Source organism: Drosophila ananassae, chromosome 2R, assembly GCF_017639315.1.
Source record: "Drosophila ananassae strain 14024-0371.13 chromosome 2R, ASM1763931v2, whole genome shotgun sequence".
Classification (NCBI taxonomy): domain Eukaryota; kingdom Metazoa; phylum Arthropoda; class Insecta; order Diptera; family Drosophilidae; genus Drosophila; species Drosophila ananassae.
In genome coordinates this window covers 13,252,854-13,274,094 of record NC_057928.1, presented here as the reverse complement: position 1 = coordinate 13,274,094, position 21,241 = coordinate 13,252,854, and the positions used below count along the sequence as shown (strand labels likewise).

At 43.5% G+C, this 21,241-nt stretch overlaps 2 protein-coding genes across 4 annotated transcripts in view; both read right to left on the bottom strand.

The window, feature by feature from the left end:
• The window catches only part of LOC6506579 (four and a half LIM domains protein 2), a 54,411-nt gene that overhangs the window by 23,444 nt on the left and 9,726 nt on the right, over positions 1-21,241 (bottom strand). The window contains exons 3-5 of one of the 3 annotated variants that reach the window (XM_014909330.3): positions 14,414-14,499; positions 1,175-1,551; positions 813-1,057 (exon numbers count right to left, since the gene is read on the bottom strand). In XM_014909330.3, the coding sequence (XP_014764816.1) occupies positions 813-1,057; positions 1,175-1,551; positions 14,414-14,499 (708 nt within the window). Of the gene's footprint in view, positions 1-812; positions 1,058-1,174; positions 1,552-1,730; positions 2,247-10,737; positions 11,067-14,413; positions 14,500-21,241 lie in introns of those variants that run through there. The other 2 variants (XM_014909331.3, XM_014909339.3) reach the window with 2 other exon arrangements.
• Positions 18,204-20,253, bottom strand: LOC26514698. The gene has a single exon (XM_014910169.3). The coding sequence runs from the start codon at positions 20,014-20,016 to the stop codon at positions 18,460-18,462; it is 1,557 nt and encodes a 518-aa protein (XP_014765655.1). The 5' UTR covers positions 20,017-20,253; the 3' UTR covers positions 18,204-18,459.

Genomic DNA, 21,241 nt, shown 5'->3' with positions numbered 1-21,241 from the left:
GCATAATTGTGTTCTTGGCCCACATTACGGCACAGCTATTTTCGCATTCTATTGTTTATTTTCGTCAAACTCGAGATTTGGCCAAAAATACATAAATTGTGAATGAGTATATGGGTCGCCAGGGTGCTGATTTATTTATTTATTTTGATTTTCGCAGATGAAAGCGAAAGTATTTCTTTTCGGTAGAATGGGAAAGTGATTAAAGCTGAATGTTTTGTATTTAAAACTTTGTAAGTTTAATTTATAACTTTAATTTGCAATTAAATCAGTGTATAGTAGCGAATAGCTTCACTGATTTTCGCAATCTGTGACCTTAACCGATTGCCACTAGTTTCCGGCTCACCCACAATCGACTTCCGCTCGCCGGAAGACAACACGTCAAGCGCCAATGCTGCCAAGGAACTGCCGGGGCGGTCTCCTCATTTCTTTGTTGCCGTCGCAGCGGCGCTGCAGCGGACTGAAGGAGCTGGAAACAGCTCCCCGACTCCTTCAGCTGGCAAAGTGAAGTTCAATGAAAATGCCATAACCTTTTAGGCGGACATAGGTATAGGGTTGGAGCGGAGGAAATAAAAGGGCGATAGCCGCACCTATGCAATAAATGTGAACTGCGTGTGGCGGACGATAAAAACCAGAGCCCGTGACAGTGAGCACTCACTCACATCCATCCACCACACTCGCACTGCTATCGACACACACACACACACACACACACATACAGCAGAGTGCGCCCCAAAGTATGCCCCACAATAATTTTCAATTAGGGATCGCAAGAGTAGCTAAAAGGACACAGGACACTGGGGCACGGTACTCACCTCATCACAGCCAGCACAGCGGGGCTTCAGCATTTCCGCATAGTGACGCTCGCAGTAGATTTTGTCGTCGTGAACGCAGTAGGTTAGGTCCACCAGCAGCGAGTTGCAAGTGCTGCAGGTGAAGCACTTCGGGTGCCACATCACGCTCTCCACAAACTTGGGCGCCGCCACGACCAGATCCCCGGCGGCAATCTCGTTATCACAGTGCGCACAATGCTCATCGTAGGGGGCATCCTTGATGTAGCCTACCCCGCCCAGGAAGATAATGCAAATTGTAATCAGTTTCAGTTTCTGTTTCTGAAAAAATGAGGTAAGCTGGTGGGCAGCCTCGCTGGTGGGGGCATTAACCTCCTATAACCCACCTATGTCTAGCGCGATTTCATTTCGTGCCGTCACAAAGTCCTCAAAGGAAGCCTCGTGTTGCACCTCCAGGTGCTTGCAGTGCTCCAAGGAGAGGTCCTGCTTGGGCAGCTGGTACGAGATCTGCCGCTCCCGGATGCAGGCTCCATCGCTGCCCAAACGTGGTACCACCTCCTCGGGCAGCTGCTCGAAGTAGCGGTTGATCCGCGAGGAGGCCCTCACGCCCGGAGGCACCCACGTGAAGCCCAAGTCGCGGGCCTCCACTCCCGAATCCGCTGGAGAGACCAGCTTGAAGCCGAGTCGCTCATGGACATTGGTTGTCTGTTGCTGATAAATGGCATGCGCTTCCCTAGGACATTTGCAGGATTGGCAGGTTTTCCTGAAAAAAATAAGAACAATAAATTTAGAAATATATTTTTGAAGAAATTCAGGGATAAATGTTAATAAATAACAATAAGATTTCAAATATTTCGCACCACTGTGCCTCTTAAGAAAAAGTTCGACCAACTGGCGCCATCGAACGGCAGCTTTCGGCACTAGACAGAACATATATCTTACCTCACGATGAGATCGTAAATTTCTTTCCTATCGAACACTTTGCAGTAAATACTGAGAACATTGAGGCAGGCATAGTCCATGCCCGTCCATGGGACATCCGAGGAGGCCAGTGCCGCCCACAGTGGGCACTCTGCGTGACGGTCCAGGTCGAGCATTTTCACCATTTTACGCCACTTTAACTTGAGAAACTCTTTCGTTCAGTTTTTTGTATTGTGCCTATTACCCCTGGATTTGGTCTTAATGAACTTGGCTTTCATGGGGTTTATGTTTAAAAATATCTTTTCTTATGACTTGACTCAGCGAAAATGGTCTGCTCTGCCGCCTCCACTGGTAGAAGAAAACAGAAAACTAAGAGATCTCGCATTTAAGTAAAATCACCTTTCATTCGGCACGTCGGGGCTCGTTATTTGCTCATTGACATTTTGATTAAAGTGTTAATTCGACCTTTGTTCTGGGGCTCTTTTGTTTACTACTCTGGTGTGTTGTACCGCGGAATTCGAGGGGAATCTGTCTGCGAATCTGAGTTTCTAGTATAATTGCTTGTTTACTTATTTTTCAATTAGAACTACAAGCTAAATAATAGACCCCATAAACACGCCCACGCCACTGGAATTGTGCGTAAAGTATTTAAGATTAAGAATCATTTTCTTTCTCGTTTCAGGGAACTGAAATGAGCTCAAGATTATGGCCTGCATGGCCTGTGGGTCTGAAATGAAATAAAAGGTAGAAGAGCATCTTTTGATAAGATTAACAAGGGTCTCTCCCCTCGGAACCCACAACTCCCTGGTAGGATTGGTCACTGGTCTGTGCGAGTGTGATGTCATCGAGGCAACAGAACGGAAAAATAAAAAACAGAAAACCCAAAAACCGAAATTGCCAAATTCCATTTGCTCAATCATCGGCGGAGGACAAACTGTGTTAGCGTTCAGAAAAAGATAAGCCGATGTGAGTTCTTCCACCCCAACTGCTATCGAGGAGGGGGTGCCTGTCCAAGAATTCCACAGCCAGGTTGACCTTTTATGGGCTTCCAGCTGACGAGGAACTGTTTGGCTAATTGCTCACGACTTTGATGCGGAAAAGTGCAACAGGTTTGGATTGGAGGAGGAGAGATAGGTGGGTCAGGCAATGCAAATAAATGGAATAATTTAATGTGTGCTCAGGTGACTCACAAGCGTCATTATCGAGAACTAGATCTGCCAGTTGTGTTTATATTTTCACAGTACACCGGTATGGAAATGAAAAATAAACTAAATTTAAATTGGCAACTCATATTCCACCATCGATAGGCAACTTCCAATTAGACTCCATGGAGATTCTGCCAATAAATTCATATTTTCACAAAATTTATGCCTCGTATTCGGCCGCAGCATAATTAATGGCGTTCCGATATTCAATTATCCACTGATTACAGCCCGAAAACAATTGCCTTTGATTGATTTTAAATGAAAAATATTATGAAAGAAATTGGAAAGAGTTCATCGTCAATACACCTCATACCACTAAGTATTTCTGTGTGTACACCCCGAAATAAATGTCATTTCTCGTAATTGATGTGGAAAAAAATTTAATTTGACAGATTTCCAAGCACAGATAGATCACACGGACGGGATCTAAATTTAAAAATTTCGAATACCCGCAGCTGTGACAGAACTTTACAGTCTAGAGTGTGGACCTTGAGGAGCACATTTGTGTTTGCCCCAAAAGATAACTGACAATGCACCAATGCGGGCCATATGTGCTAATATGGTTAATAACGAGCCGCGGAGAGAGAGTCTCCATCTGAAGATCCATATTCCTGAAAGTATCTTTGTCTGGTTCTGGGTCTGGTTCTGGCTGTTTGCTTTCAGTTGAGAGGAGATGCGCAATGTTATCGCTGAATAAACAATTAAAATGCCATTAAAACGTGTTCATTTCAGATTAGAGTCGTCCCAAGAGCGACAAGAGTTCTGTTTGCTTTTTTTTTTTTACTTTTTTTTTGTCATATCAGAAACAGGCGCAAAACTGTGAATACGGCTCAGCCAACGTTTGCCATCTGCCACAGATTTTTGTTTAATTGAAATGGCCAGACCCCAGCCCCCACCCCCCAAAACAGCCAAATAGAATCATAATATAATAATAACTGATATCGTATGGTGTACAATCAACAGCAATGCGTATGAAAAACAAATAAAACTAGTTTGGGGACTGAAAGTTCTGCCAGATAAATGTAATTAAAAGCCGAAAGTTGGCTACAGTCTGCTCCATAATTGAATAGCTTTCCCTGACTTTTGTGTGGATTGTAGATTAGTTTCTAGTTGGAAACAAGCTTTAAAATAATGAATATTTAATAAGAGCTTAAGGAATACAAGTTTCAATGTTGGAGGGTTACTCTTCCCCCTAAGTGTTAACTTTTAAGCTACTTTGCTGATAAAAAAGCGCTTCCTATTTTAGACATATTACGTGTTCATTGTAGATATGTTATCTTGTAGAACCTGGCTACTGACATACTGACTAAGAGCCTTACAATGTTGTCCTACACTGTATGCATAGAGCAAACTCAGAGACAAATTCGGCGACAACTTTTCTTGTTAGTAGGCCCCGCAGCATTTCGCGAGGCTTTGTGGGGTCGAGTCGAGGCAGAGGTAACCCGGAGCCACAATTACAATTGATAAGCCCCAAAGTCACTTTCATTTATAGAGGCAAACGTCGAGCGGCAACCGCAATTGGAAAAGTTTTTGGGGCAGACTCCCCCAGATGTCTCTCCCCGTCTCTTACTAAGGATGCGCCCGATATGTTTACACTCCTGGCTGGAGAACTCCTGCGAGAAGCGAGCAATCAGCATTGTTTGACCAACAATTTGTTTCCAGGGTAAAAACCTCAAAAACCTTCTAGGATAGGAGAGGATGGGGGAAAGGAAAGCGCTTTTCCACTGGGAGGAAATCCAATTTTCCACTGTAATTGCACTTACATGTTGCCGCTGTAAACAATAAACAATTAAAAGTGCTCTCGCATAAAAGTCAACGTCGGAGTGCAACAAATCTCAATTATGAGCTATGGCCCCCTCTCCACCCACATCCCACTTGCCACTAGTCCCTGAGTAAGGCGGGGGGTGTGGCATGAAGGTAAAAGTGGAAGTACAGAACTTAGTGTGTGCTCTCTTTTTCGCTTTCGATTAAACGACTTTTAATGCGATTACCCCAACAACAACAACAACAACAACAGAACAATGCACTTTACTGTCGGACGCTCAGATTGCCCTATATACGGGACATACATATACCCACATCCACCCATAAATATGGGTTATGTGCGTATGGCTACCGCTAATTGAATCAGTGAGTGGATGAGACCCCACGCTGCCTTCCTGCCTTTCTGCTACCTTCCCCCTGCTATCATTGGCCAGGTGGGATAATTAACATATGCACCGGAGTATGCACAAGCCCCGACCTGAGACCAGCTTAGTTGATATTTACGAGCCAGGGGTTAGACTCAAAGTTATCGGTTGGACGGTTGGTCGGTTGGTTGGTTGGGGGAGGGGTAGGGGACTATGAGGCACTCTCTGCCGGACGCAAATAGATAGAATATTCTTCAGCTACAAATTGCATGGTAAATTATTGCTACCTTGCCCGGAGTTTCCCACAGAGATGAACTGCTAGTCGCTCTATAAATCACAGCTAAGACCAAGTTCTAAAACTAGAAGAAAAAATACACAAATAGGTAGTATAAACTCCCTTAATCTTATTTGTGGTGGTGCAGATACAGATACAGATACAGATACAGGCCTTGTAGCACACAAGATAACACCCAGATAGCAGAACGTCATACCGGAATTGATAACCTTGTTTTCTATCTTGGTCTATCAATAGATCCGATCGTAGAGCAAACATCTCATTACCCAGTTATTCTGATTACACTATTTACCCACTTCAGATGACTTAAGACTCTTACACACTTTTAGTTAGAAGTGTAGTCTTTGTTTGCCTCCAAAGTCGCAATCATCTTCACTTTATTGTCTCATCAGATGGCGGTGCAAGTAAATAAACCCATTAACCCATTAAGATCGCCCCTTAGATGACCCACAAAGGCAATGGATCTGGCAGCTCAGTTGAGTTCTGGGGAACTACGGGTATCCGACGGATAAAGATCCCACAGATATCTATCACTCGGCACCGAGGGGCAGAAATATTCGCCAACGAGCTTGGGGGATTACAATTCCGCGAAATCTGGTCACAATGTGTTACAAAATTGGAAAAAAGCGCAATGGGCCATGAAAAAGGGAGAAAATCTGTTCAGGAATAAACAAATGTCAATGTGTGGGATCTGGAAACTGACTCATATTTTGGGGCTTCGAAAAATGTCCAATTTTGGCATTAAAATTTAAGATTTCTTAAAATTCTGCCCTGCTCTCCTGAATATAAATTTTTGGCAATTGACATTTGCAGTAAGACATTTCTGCAATAAGAATTTTTAAGCAATAGGAGGAGAAACCGCAGAGCCAAAGAATGTAAACAAATCGAAGAATTCTGTTTGTGTTTACGATTCAAATAAATGTTAAAACACTTGAAACCGAGCAAATTAGCCGCCAAGCCGAACACCGACGTCACGGCCGCCAAGTCGTTGGCCAAATGAAGAGGTGAATATACAAAAAATGTGCAATTAAATTTAATTCGATTTAATTAAATTTATTTACAATTTTTATTTTTTTATTTGTTCCAACAAACACACGCACACACACACACTGGGAGGGAGCACAACACTGAGAAACGCGGATGAAACGCGCGCAAAACGCGCGGCAGCCGAAATCGTTGGGGAAACGCCAGCGAACAGCACCGCAACCGCACCGTTGTACAAGCCAATTCTAACTGAACTCGGCTGCGTCGGCGTCGCTGTCTGCGCCTCCAGTTCGGCCCGGCTGGTTCGGCCCTCGGCCGAAGGTGGAAAGCAGAAACCCGAAGTGCAGCATAAGAAAGAAAGTGCCAGGTGGGGCGGGTGGGTGAGAGTGGCTGCTGGCCGGTGGAGCGGGAGGAAGCTCCAAAGGTGAACGATAATGACACAGCCACTGCATCCTGAGGGGGGAGGGGAGTATACTGGGGGGGAGGCCGGGCCACGAGAACCGCTTATTAGCAATGCATTGCGTCGGTTTTTTATGATGCTCTTCATTAACGCGGCACACGACGCTGCACACACCCGCACCTGAGAGTGACAATGCGGTGGGAGTTGCAACTCATATGCGACGGAGTTGCATAAAGGTGCACTGGGAAAAAAAGGGGTTACTAGAGAGATAGGGAGTTATGTATATGGATTGAGATGGATTTAAGAATAAATACTTTTATTTGTTGCATATTCTATATATGTATTATATAGAATTCTATATTTCTATGATGATCTTAGCATTAGAGCCGAAGTTGTAGCTATTTAAAGCAGATATTATATTATATTTATAGAACATCGGCCCAAACTAGAATCTTGAAGCCCTTTTATCTCAGAATTCTATTTTTCGAAAATACCTTTGCCATGGATACTATTATTAAAACACTCTCAACTGGATCAACCCTTAGTTTTTACGATAATAGATAATCCTTGAAAGGAAGATTACTAGGAAGACATATATTTTAAGTACGTTTACAAGAAAAAAAAGAACATTTTGTTGATTTATTCGCATTTATTTTTCTTTTAATCTCGATTTAAACAAATCCTTTGTTCAAGGACTAGACTACTAACAAAGTTGCTGAGATTCGAATGAACTGTTCTAAGAATTCAACAATTCCCTTCCAAAGAAAAGCGCCTAGGACATAGGCAATGCATTTTGTGAAATAAATAATTTGAAATAATTTGAACGAGTTCATAGAAATATGTACTAAACAATGCTGAAAAAAAGATTTCCCTCTAGATACCCTCTAGATCCCTCTCTAGAAGATACCCTCTATACCTTTATACCCACTGTACCCCTTAAAAAGCCTATTTAAATCCAAAAAGGTATATAATTTATAATAAAAACACAACAAACAAACAAACAATATAGAAAATATCATATTTCTGATAGCTACTTTTCCTCAGTGTAGTTTAGTAACCTGAGTTAATGAGTCAACAGGTAGTGCGCTTGGCTGGCGAAGCGCTTAGATACTTTTTTGAAGAGGAAGAAGGGTGGCAGGAACGGTAAACGCAAAGTGCATAGTGGAGGAGTGGCTGTGGCAGTGGCAGGGGGCAATGTGGTAATTCCGGCAAATTAATGGCCATCGGTCCCTGCACTTATTACTCGAAATGTAAACCAAGAGCCGCACACATATGCGATAAGCGGCGAGCTGACTGCTTCCGGTGGAAGGCGGTCAAGGTCGTAATTGGCGGACAACGCAGTCCACCCCCCGCTAGCCACTAGCCACTTGCTCTGGTCATTTATCAAAGGGGGCGTCTGCCGGGCGACTGGCGACACTTTTTCCACACTTTGACTTTGATTGCCACATCTAAGCATCTAGGCAGCCAGCAGACACGAAACAAGTCCCGAAATGCAATTATTTATAAGCCGAAAGCGCAACTGGCTAAAAGGCCAAGTTAGCTGGACAAAATCCATAAAGACACGGCCAATGGGCCATGACAGTATAGAGGGCTTAGTCCCAAATAGGGGGTTCTGGTTAGGATAATATGACAAATTATTATGTAAGCAAAAGAGTATTGTTCATAAAATATTAAAAGAGTTTTATTTATTTTTTCACAGACTTTGCCTTGATCGAAAAGATTAAAAATTGTTATTAAAAGAACAGCCCCCCCTGACATAAGTTCGGACTACGCAACTGCTTTAATAACATTATGATGCCATTGGAGGGGCTTTGTTGGTGCTTCTGTTTCGCTCTGGTAGCGGCACTTGGCCAAATTTGTATATTTGCACTAAAAATATACAAAGCCTTTGAGTGGGCGGCGGGTGGCACTTGATTGCTGCCGCCAAGTGTTTTCATTCATGGGGCTATGGGACTATGAGGCTATGGGGCTATGGGGCATGGGGCACAGAGACGAAAAAGAGTCAACAGTCGGATAGCTGGCACATTATTTAGGTAGCTGACCCATCCTGATGTAATTTATGTCCGAGTTGATGTTGCCTCAGCGTTTTAATCGTAAATATTAATGATTAATTTGCTGAATTGCACAATAAAATCAGACAACTAATGTGCTCTGTTCTTCCCTCGTGAGACGTCTGTATCTGCAGTTACAGTACGTTCTGCGTATCCGGAAGATTGATGACCGTGGCCGGAGAGTTCAAGTCTGAGCCTCCAACCACTTAATTAGAGAGGCCCACAAAAGTCCAGGATTCCAGCACCAGCTCCAAGTCCAGGTGGTTCGTGCAGTGTGTCCCTGTCGCCGCCGTGTCTGTCAACTTGATAAGCAGGCACATTAACCGTATAGCCGTATATACGACTGGCTCGAGTAGTACCTCACAGATAGCCAGATACATTGGCGAAATGCAAAACGTGACTGCGACCAGGCGGCTGATTAATGGACGCGGAGACAAGCCAAGTGCCGGAACCACTAGGGACTGCATGGCCAATATTTATATGGGATATGTGGATAATGTATCTCTCGGCTTGCCAATCGATTCGACACGTGATCGCAACTGAGGTTTGGCTTACGGATAGCTCTTCTGGTTAAGGTCTTAACTAATAATTTGCTGGAACTGGAAAATAAATATTAAATGAACTCGCCCAATTAAAGCCCCATGAGATGCAGTGATCGGGAATATTAAGTGCACATGCAGATGCAATTGGGCAGAAATCGAACCATTTATCACCTGAGCTCTTCGATGGGTAAACATCGGCGGGGATGCCTGTTTGTTTGTTTGTTTGTTTATTAACCCAGCCATCAGACATGAGCCGCCCACCAGCCGCCCATCAGCCGCCCCCCAGTTGCACGAGCCTGTCGTTTGTTGCTTTTAATTACCCGAACACGCACAAACAGCCAAAAGGAAATTACATTCATTACATTACAGAAAAAAAGAGAAAAAGAGAGGGAGAGAGAGAGATACATATACAGATGCTGTGTATCTTGTATCTGCTGGATACATTTGGCGCTTGTCGCTGGCCACAGGTGTAAATGGCTCAGATGGGCTGCCATTAAGGCATCATCTCTTCTCTGTTCGTTGCCCCAAAAAGGTGCCTACAAATGCTGTTTTATTTTTTAAATGGAACCTATTTATTTGTGTTTCATGTATATATTTTTATTTTGGCTTTGACGTTTGCTTTGATTCGTGGAAATTCACGTTAACATTAGCGTCACATTAAGTAAACACTGAAATAATTTGTGCCTCTGCCTTTTGGCCAGCTCGCCACTGTTTATTGTTGCTCCAAGTACGATGATCATTCGTCACTATTTCGACTCTGGCTGGCCAAATGTTTTAAATTGCTTTCTTGTCAAAAATTTCGGTATCCCTCCCTGGGATAGTGGGATATACATATTTATGTGAAACATTGCATAATCATTTCTAAACTGAAAACATTTTTTAAATCGAACTGATAGAGTAACTTGTTTATTTGCAAAGAAAATTATATAAACAAATGGAAAGTAATTAAATAATCAAATGAGAACTTTTTTTAGACTAGGAATTAGGAGAAAATAATCTAATAGATTGGAATTATAATTAAAGATACCGATTTTTGATTTAAATTCAGCAATCAGCACCTGCTTGCCGCAGAAAGTGGCACGCCATTAAAATCTGATACCGCAAAGTGCGAACTTATGCAAAGCAGCAGCCAAAAAAGCCAAAAACAACATGAGCTGCCAAAATCAAAGTAAAATTTAAGAATTTATTCAAGTTCTTCGTGTTGTTCTTGGCCTTTGGCTCCTCGACTCTCGACTCGGCACTTTCCCGAGGCGAGTGCCGAAAGATTGATGCCCAATTAAAATACTTTGTGGGCCGCGGGCCAATCCATTAGCCGATAATTACCACCTCAATAACTCATAAATAGCTGACCCGGCAGAAGACCTCTTTAGACCACCATCCCATCCCATCCCATTCCCCCTGTAGACCACTAACACTGCTCACCGTTGCTCCACGCCGTCTGGCGATATGGTTTTTATTGTTTCTGGGATGACCGTGGCCGTGGCCGTGGCCGTGGACTTTTTCCGCCGTATGGCCATGTGGCGTTCGCGGGTGGGGAACTTGGGCTGCTTCTTCACCAGCACCGGCTGCACTTGCAAGACGTCACATGACTGCACCTTCAACAGCATGCTGTTGGCCAAACTTCAACGTAAACTTCGCACGCAACTTGAAATCACAAGCAATCGAGGGCCAAGCCAAACAATCTTCAAGTTGGCTAACTTTCCAGAGTGTGTGTCTCAGATTTTCATTTTATTTCATGGCACTGTGGAGAGCCCAGGTTGAAGGTTAAGTTTTCTTATTCTATAATTCAGAGTTTTTATTTCAGGTATATTTTCAAAAGCACCACAAGCACTAAGTATTATATTTTTGACATTTCTTACTAAACACTTTCATGTATGACTTTACAATTTTCTTTGGTAGGTTTATTATAAAAATTCTTTATAAATAATTTGATGATCCACTACTATTACTCATAATCACAGCGTTGACTGATTCGAATATTGATAACGAATATTGAGAAATAAAATATTGTACATTTAATGCCGATAAGTTTCAACTGACACATCGCGTGCTCGCCGCTCTCACTTTTCGTTTGACTTTTTCTGTTTTTTTTGTTGAAAAAAATGTTTAAAATTTAGTTGAATATTCATTCGCTCTCTGACACAGCCCGATCGTGTGGGCCACTGAGTAACAACTGCTTTAACAGTTAAACAATGCAATTTGAGCTCGTCTCAGCTCGAAAAACACAAAAATACACAAGCACAAAAAATATATATAAATCGGCAAACTCAAAACGAATACGCAGCTGTTAGAGACAAGTACGTACTACAACGAAGCACAAACACCAGTTCAGCCCAGCCCGATCGTCAGTCAGCCAGTCAGTTGGTCCGACACTCCGTCAGTCAATGTCAGTGTTCGTTGCTCAATAATCGTAAGCCCTAAAAAAATAAGAGACGGCCGGCAAAAAACAAAACTGCACGCGTCGCTGGAAAGCTTGAACTTGAGCTGAACCCGGCAAATTGATGTTGCAACCACATGGCGGTCCTCAATCTCCAATCTCGAATCTCGATTCGGTTCCCTGGCAATCTGGGAAGAGCAAACAAATGTGTGTTGCTTGGGCAAATATAGAAAATCGAGTCAAGGTCTTTAATTGCCAACTAATTGCCGCAAAAGTGAAATCAAAATTACTATGCAATGGAGGTGCCAAGTCAACCTCATAATCAGTTAAGGTTTGCCAGAATATTCTTCGAATTCTTTTCCCAAAAATATCATAAATTTTCATTAAATAATTATGATGATCTTGATGATTTATTTATTAATAGAAATCCGCCCAATAACTTTTTTATGATTCTCCGCTACAAGTTCTTTGGTTAGAGAAATGGGAATTTTTAATTTAGTACCTGCACGTTTGATAGCCAGATTTTGAAAACGAAAACACGAAACCCAAGCCAACAAAGATATTTGCTTTTAAGAATATATCCAAATTAAAGGCTGAAAGCCAAACAAAAACCAATAAGGCATTATTGAAACAATTGGTAAAAAGTGCAAAAGGTAAACATGGAAAATGAAAGATACTCTACCAAGAAAGGGATCTAAAAACTAGTGTTTATAAATAATTAAAAAAACAAATATTTTATAAAAATATTTAATCAGGTTATGGAAATTCTCTTAAACTAGCATTTATTAAATGTTTCAATTAATTCAAATTGCTTCTGTCAAAGTGCAGCAGTACCTTTCCTCCCCTATAGTAATATAGCGTATACGCCCCGTAAATCATCAAATGGAATTGGCGTGCGGCCAGCATCAAAATGAAAACACAAACAGAAAGCACCACCACCACAGTTAGACAAAGGAGACGACAGACGCCCGGCGGACTAGCGGACAGGCGGACTCACGGACACACGGACAGACGGACACACGGACAGACGGACATTCGGTTCAGTTCACGAATTAATGGCGTAATTTCAAATGGGTTTTGCGGATGAAAATACTAAGTGTTTGGCCAATTGCTGAAATGTTTCCCGATCTGCATATATGGGTTGTTACTATTTTTTTTTTTGCATAATTGCTCGCAAAATTGCATAGTTTTGGCTATTAAAAAAATAAATAAAAAGTTAGAGTGGGGTGTTATTTTCCACTCGCAAATAACAATGATAAATAGTGAAAATAATGAGAGCTGAAATAATGTTTATTTGGAACGCGGCCACAACAGGGGCAATAAATTAGCGCTGCGGCCAGTTTGAACTGTGTGTGCTGCACGTTGCATCGATGTCATCGGTACTGTATACAAACATATATAGATAGTATCTATTAGTTACACCCATGAGTCGCCGGAGGCAGTGCCAAATCTGTTTCTTGCCCACTGACTTGCGGATTTCTGGTTTTCCGCGAGAATCTATCTCAGAGTCTCTCAAACCACTGAATTTGCGGGGCTGTTTTTGGCCATTTTCTGATTCCCTGCTGCTTGAGAGGTGGCTGCGATGGTTCCTCCGCTTTTGGCACCGCTGACGCATAATTTATCTATCGAAACACACTAATTGCGATCCCCCCACACAGCAAAATGTTCTATAAACGCCGAATTTAAATCATCCCAAATGATTCTATTATGGTTTTATAACAATACACACATCAACGTTGTTTTTTTTTGGCTTGTTTATCTTTTTGGCGGTATAAATTTCGGATTATTTTTATTTTAATTCTGGAATAACATTTTATATTATTTTGTTAATCAAATGTTTTGTGGGCACCATCTAGCGGTTATGTTTGGTACTGTACCCGAAGCTTTGGAAGAGCTTTACAGTGGTAGCACAAAAAGTGAGTACGGTTTATGGTTTTTCGATCTTATTATACCCTTGCAGAGGGTATTATAATTTTGGTCAAAAGTGTGCAACGCAGTGAAGGAGACATCTCCGACCCTATAAAGTATATATATTCTTGATCAGGACCACCTCCTGAGTCGATATGAGCATGTCCGTCTGTCCGTCTGTCCGTCTGTCCGTCTGTCTGTTTCTACGCAAACTAGTCTCTCAGTTTTAAAGCTATCGAGTTGAAACTTTGCACACACCCTTCTTTCCTTTGCAGGCAGTATATAAGTCGGAACGGCCGGGATCGGTCGACTATATCCTATAGCTGCCATATAACTGATTGATCGGAAATGCCATAACTTTGGTGTTTTTTAAGTTAGAGGGTTGGGAGTTTCTACACATGTTATATTTGACCAAAATATCTTATGTACAAAATTTCGTAAGGATCGGCCGACTATATCCTATAGCTGTCATAGAACGATCGAAATTGGCATAACTTTGGTGTTTTTTAAGTTAGAAAGATGGGATTTGGTACAGATTCTATTTTGGGGAAAACAATCTGATCTGCCAATTTTCATAAGGATCGGCCGACTATAAACGATCCGCTATATATCTAATAAAATAAGATGGGTGGCGCCACCTAGCGGACTGCGACTGAACTGCAAGGGTATATCAACTTCGGCTCCGCCCGAAGTTAGCTTTCCTTTCTTGTTTTTAATTATAAGTTTAAAAAGAGAAAAATTTAGGGAAATCCTAAGCCTTGGATCTTAGTTATAGCTCAAAATATTTGTTTAAGGAACTATTTTATATCTCACCTCCAATCATGCGCCGCAAATCCAGGACAATCTGACTTGCATTGCTCGCAGCGAACTCCATCTTCAACCTCTCTGATGATGGCACCCTAAAAATAAATATAAAAGTCAGATTAATATAAAATAAATCAACCGATATAAAACTTAGTGATAAATTCCTTGAAAAAGGACTGTGATCTTCCCAGTCTTCTCTCAAAACAGTCGCCACTAAATGGCTAACATATGTGTGCAGAACTGCAATTTTAATTAAAAGCCCTTTTATATTAAACATAAAACCTTCTTGTTTAATTTCTGATAAAAAGAGAGAACACAAAAATCCTTAACAAGGGCCCAGACAAAAACGATTTACGATTCTACAACTTAATTTCTGCCCTGCTCATTTACGCGCCATTGCACCAAACAATTCCATGTTCTTCTGGCCTTATCTGAAATGACCGGGCTAAGACCGAGGGCTGAGGGCTGAGGGTTCAGGCTGCTGGCGATGGGAATGGGGATGGCGCTTGTTGGAGATGCAAATACAAGTATATATGGAAATTGCAGTTGGTGAGCCAAAGGAAAACGGAAGCAAAAACCGATGCCACATGCCAAAAAGTTAAGCTCAAAAAAGATGGGGCAAATACCGGGAGAATGCGGCTGCTGTGGCAATTGCAGTTGCTGCCCGTGGATGTTGCAGTTGCCGCTAGTGGATGTTGCACTTGTTCCAAAAATACACGACGGCCGGAGACAAACCGAAAACCGAAACAAACACAACGCTAAGGGGAAGCACAGAAATTGCACTTGGCACGCTTCCATTTTTGGCCACGTTGCCTTTGTCTTTGTGTGTTTATGTGGAGAAGGCCCTGGTGAACTGCAGGAAAATAGTTTTCCTTTTTCGGTTTGCCAGTCAGTCGGTTTCCCTCCTGACTGCGACGAGGACTGCAGTGGCAAAATGCTTGTCAATAAACACGAAATTTGACTTTTCATAGCGATGACCCGGAGCATTAATATTCCGGATGTCCTGCCATGCCCTCAGTGCACTTTACCATTTTTATTTCCCCTTTTGTTTTTTTGTTTTAGGCAGCCATTTGGGTGCCATCGAATCCATCGCTGGCAGCGATAATTGTGACACGTCGCCGGCCAAAAATCGATGCTGACCCAGTTCAAAGGCGGCGAAATAAAATTCCACATAGCCAGGCCAGGCCAGGCCAGGCAGGGAAAAGGACAATGACAATGACATGGGGGATTGGCAAGGACGAGAACTAGACAGGGCAAACATTTGCGCCCTGACGCGCGGATATTATTGGCATTAAGTTGCAACTCGGGCCGCTGTTCGGCAAATGTTTGATTTCCACTTAAGCGGGTCGCCGCTTTGTCTTCCGCTTTGACTTTGAAGCTTTTTTCTTTCTATATGTTTGTATATTTTTTGGCTCTTTTTCATTGCTTGAAGCAAAGATTAATGTGTCTCCAATTAAACAAATGGGTATGTCAATAAATCCCTGATGGCAAAAGTTTCACCAAATGCGATATTAAGCAGATACCATTCGGATCTGAGCCGGGCCGGGCCGGGCTTATCAACCGATTTGTATTCCTCCCCCGAAAATAATCCGTGATGTCATTTGCCATTTCGCTCGCCTGCGAACCAATTTCATTTTTAATTTTCATAATCTCCAGCATAAATAAACATGAGCCATGGGGCTGCAATTGCCATTTTGGGCTCCTTGGCCTTTTGGCTCGCTGTCTTGTAACTCTTAAATCGAACAAATCTGGCTCTACTGGCAGCCAGTCCAGTTTCGTCGAGCCCACTCACTGGCCTCCCACTCGGTGCTAAAATTCTAGCTCAGCCGAGACAATATTCCGCGAAATATCGAAAATATACACAAATCTGAATTCAAACAGCTAAGACACTACATTTTCGAACTATGACGTTATGTGCCACTGGCTGTTGACTGTTTGTCTGCAGTAGAAAGAGAGTGTAACTTTTTAGGGTAAAGACCATACAATACCTCCTAACGATGGGAGAAAAAATCACTCATACGCACTGTGGTGCAAGACCTCCAACAAGCTTATAAAAGGTTTTTTTTTAATAACAGTTTAAGGATTTCATTCAGTTTATAAATAATTATTAAAAATACTCCCAAATAGAGTTTAAATTTCCAAAAACAGCCCATACTTGAACTGGCTTACTAGTCGTATGAGTAATTTTCTCAACCGATCAAGTTTCTTTCTTAAATCTTTTAGTTTATTTATTTAATTCCGTTTTATTCTACAAATAAATGACCAATAAATAAACTGAAAGCCCATATATGGAACTTGGTACCATTTTTTATTATATTAACCCGAAATACCCTTGATTTCCAACCTGTACAGGGTAATAAAATCCGTAGGTCGTCGTCTCCATTGGCGGCAGTATAAACAATAAAAAAAATCAGAAAACCGGTCTTCAGTTACTTGGAAATGAATCTATGCGTAGTAAAAAAAAACACACTCTCTTATACTATATATTTTAAAGCGCAAGCAGAACAGTAAGTGTTTGTTTATTGCGAAACTCAACCCAAAAAAAATATAATAAAAAAAGAAAGAAACAGACACACTTGCCAGTAAGGTAAAGTACAAACGGAACAAGTGAAGTTTTGTGTTTTTCGGATTCAGTTGCGGGAAACCAGCGACCTAATGATCACGAATTAGCCTAATGTTATTTACGGGCCCAGCTGGTAGCTGGTATATGGTAGATGACTCAAAGTCTAATTTCAACCTGTTTTTTAGACCCACGCAAAGATCGCACCAAGATTCCCACCCATCCGGGCAAGGTTAATCTGCGTTTTAGCTTACATTGCAAACTGATTTTTTTCACACTCCAGTTAACGACTGCGAAATGGAAAAACTAGACAACTAGACAACCAGACAAAGTGCGTGGCGAACTGAGACGCTGCCAACAGATCTCGACTGAATGTAGTTCAAGATCATGCGTAGAGTTGGGCAAGTTGCACTGGCCATGTTTAGGCCCGACTAAAGACTAACTAAAGAAGTTTTCGCGAAGCTAATGGCGCTTTTGGCCATAAGACGAGTCGTGGCTGGCCTCGTTGCTGCCAAATTAGAAAGTGAAAAGAGCGCAGAGCTGGGCTTAGATTTTGTGGGCCAGAGATCTGCTAATTAGTGGACAGCCGCCAGCCCAGAGACGGATACGGTCAGAGAAACTCCAAGAAAGATTAAAGCCACTATTAAATAAACAATTTATATAATTCATCCGATTGTCTGGGAGTATGCTGTGTCATATCGGATTTATAAAAGCAAATCTCATTAACTGATTTGTTCTACGATGCAGTCTTCATCTAAATAAGATGACAATCTAGTAGAACGTCTGTTGACATCACCATAGCCCCGGGGGCAAGACAATTTATTCCATAATTTCTATGCGAGTACGAATAGATTTGTTTCGAAACCAAATACGGCCAAAAACTCATCAGCTGCTTTCTAACTAGACATCGGGCATCCCGCCCTCGTCTTGTCAACCAATCGAGTTACCATATTTAATGCCTGTCACGTAACGCTCGCTCATTTTCATGCACAGTTAGTCATACGGATAGTCATACAGTGCGACATGTTCATATATATATCCGTTGACCCAACTACGCTTTTTTAGAGCAGCAAGAGCGCACAGTCAGCCCTATTTTCGGGGCCCAGCTCCAGGCTGACAATTAACACTCTAGACTGAAAGTTTTGAGTGCTTTTTCGGGTTCGCTGGATGGCAATTCGTCGAATGGCAATTTATGGATAAAAATTCCCCCCCATTTAAGCTAGCGTACATTTTTCATTATCTGTTTGTCGTTTGTTTGTTTTTTATTATTTACTTAGCCATAATTTTACGTATAAAAAAAATTCACAACGCTCGACATGGATTGCATGGACTGATGGATACATAAATCATTTGTTTGCCCATTATCGACTGGCAACAAAAATCAAGAGTCAAGACTGCGCTAAGCTCCCAGCTCTGATAGTGACGCAATTGAAGAATTCTCCTGATTCTCCACTCTCCTGGTTCTCCATTCTTAGAATCTCAATTCGGTTGACGCCTACCGCCACGGCATTTTGATCGGCGATCGATTCCGACGTGGCATGGGGGCGGCGACGTGGGCGGCCGATGTGTGAGTGTTCGCGGCACGTGTTGGCGGCTCGCGACGCCCCAAATATACAGTGGGACCTCCGCTGGACGCGATCCTATTGGCGGGCTTGGCAGGTGCATTGTAGTGACCACCAAAGTACGTGGTCTGTTGCGGCTGGCGGCTCTGCGGCTTGCTGCCGTACAGCTGCACCCTTGTGGGTGCCCGTCCCCTGGTTGCCGGGGGGATGTTCTTGCTCTGATCGGATCCTATGTGGACCAGGGTGCGTCCTCCCTTCTGCTGGGAGCTCTGGCCCCCGACACTCAGGCGGGTGGGGGAGGTCGGCTGGCGGTGCCATCTGCTCTGGCCCGGACTGCTACTCCTCACGGGCGGTCGGCTGGGATTGGTGGCCAGCAATCTTTGGGCGTAGTACTCCGTAGTGGGCATCGGCTTGGCCACGCCCACGGGCACGAATCTGCCGGGCGAGTGCGGGGATATGGAGTTCTTGATCTCGATTCGAATGGAGGGGGCGGGCACTGGTTCCGGCGAGGGGGTTATGTGACGCAGCGAGGACTGGGTGACCCGGAAGGTCTCGTTTCTTTTCACCGGGGAGCGAGTGGCGGAACGCGAGGGACGATCCCGGAGCGGAGAACGCGAGGTGGGTCTGTAGTTCTCGTTCTCGAAGACCAGGAAGTCCGGGCGGTTCTCTTTGGACTCGCGACGCTCCAGGTTCTTGCCAGCTGCCGGCTGGGCGGGAACTTCCACGAACCAGGCGGGATTGTGGGGAGCCTCCTTCTGCTGCTGCAGCAGACGATCTCTGAAGGACTTCCTGAAGCTGTTCAGCGTGACTGTCTTGTACTTCTCCTTCTCGTCCTCCTCGCGCTGCTGGTCCTCCAGGAGGTCGTCGTTGGAGTGGGTCTTCAGCTGCTCCAGCTGCTCTCTCAGGTGCGTGGGTGTCTTGTTCTTGCGGTACGTGGAGGAGTCGAAGCTGCCGCTGGAGTTCGAGCCTATGCTGGACTGGCGATGAACGCCTCCACTGCCGGAGTCCCCTGTTTGGAGGGCCCTCAGGCTGGAGTGCTGCTCGTAGAGGAAATTGAAGGGATCCGCCTGGGCGTCGTAGTCCTGCAGGCGATCGGCGCCATCGCTCCGCCACTTGTAGTAGGTATTGGTGGCCGTGTCACTGGGATGGTGTTCGTAGCTGGCCACTTCCTCTGGGGAGGGGGTCTTCTTCCGCTTGGTGAAGGTGCTAAACTTGCTAAAGACCTTGGACTTTTTCGATTTCTTCTCCAGGGTGGAGGTGTTCGAGGCGGGAGCGACATCCTCCTCGGAGTTGGGCAGTATGAATGTGTCGCCCCGCTGGAAAGTGGAGCTGGCGATGGAGTCCCTGCGACTGGTGGCGGTGGCGGCACTAATCACACTGGCCGGGCGGGAACCGGACGACCGTACGGGCGTTGTGTCGCGGGAGGAGGAGCGGGAGCTCTTGGCCCGGGACGACGAGAGTGAGGAGCGTATATTCCGAAAAAACGACATCACGATTCCTATGTGGGTGATCTTCGTACTTTGTCTTCTGGCTAATTGACCTTGAAGGCGAACGTAATCGCTGCTGATCTGTCAATAGCGATTCGCGATCTCCGATCTCTGATCTGTGATCTGTGATCCGTGATCTGCGCGATCCAAGCCGCGAACCGACAATGTCAACAGCCGCCGAGCAACTTGGGTAGACTTGGATTTCTGTTTGGGACTGAACCGACTGAGCAACTGAGCGCCCAAACTTCAGTTATTACGCGGATCACTAGAATTTCTCTCACTCTCTGTCTCTGTTGGTGGAAATATCCGTCTCTTTCGACTCGGGGTATAGCCATCTCTCTTACCAAAGCCCGATACGTTTGTTTTGACCAATTTAGCGTATTAACTTCATCATCGCGTTCCGCACGCTTTGAGCCGCTTTTATAACATGGCTATGTGCTCATCGCCAGCTGACTGCGTGGGTGCTTTACGCCAAACACACACACTGCCAAGCATCAGGTATTATGTAAATTAACCCTTTTTTCCAGACTGACTTGGGAAAACAGCACATTCGTAATTTATGCACCGGCAATCGCTCTAATTAGCAAAAGCCAGCGGGCTTGAACAGCTCATTAAACGCATTAGCGTTTACACTGCCATGCCAGAAATTACTGACAATTAATAGAACTTAGTTATTGAATAAGTAGATATTCGATTGGGAGATACCCATTATATAAGGTGGATTATGTATCTTTAATTTCAAATATTTGGGGGAAGAAATTCGCAGACACGTTCTGGATTATTAGCTTTTCAATCATTAACACTAAAGTGCTAAAATATTATAGTTTACAAATGCTAATATTAAATGTGGATCAAAGGTTTTCCAATTTAAGGCTTAGGTAGTCTTTTTAAATCATTTTCCCCATTAGAATTATCTATATATCATTATTAGTTATTATTAAAAAGTTCAATAACCCTATATTAATACTGTCTATATTCCTTATTGGAAAATAAGAATCGTATATGGCTACCCCTGAGTAAGCTTCCTGTTGCAAACAAAACAAGCGCCTTATATGCCCCATTTTGGGAATACAGACTTTTCCGGGGGTGTATAGACTCTGCCGGGGTGTCGAGCCAACAAAATAGACAATGAACAAAAGACACAACAACGCAACACCTGAGTTCAGGTGCTTGGCTGTTTGTCAGTTTCTTTGAAGTGCTGAGCATTCTATGGGAGCTGTTCAAACAC

Coding starts and splice junctions, on each gene's coding strand:
- LOC26514698 (XM_014910169.3), bottom strand. CDS start 20,016: ATGTCGTTTTTTCGGAATATACGCTCCTCACTCTCGTCGTCCCGGGCC.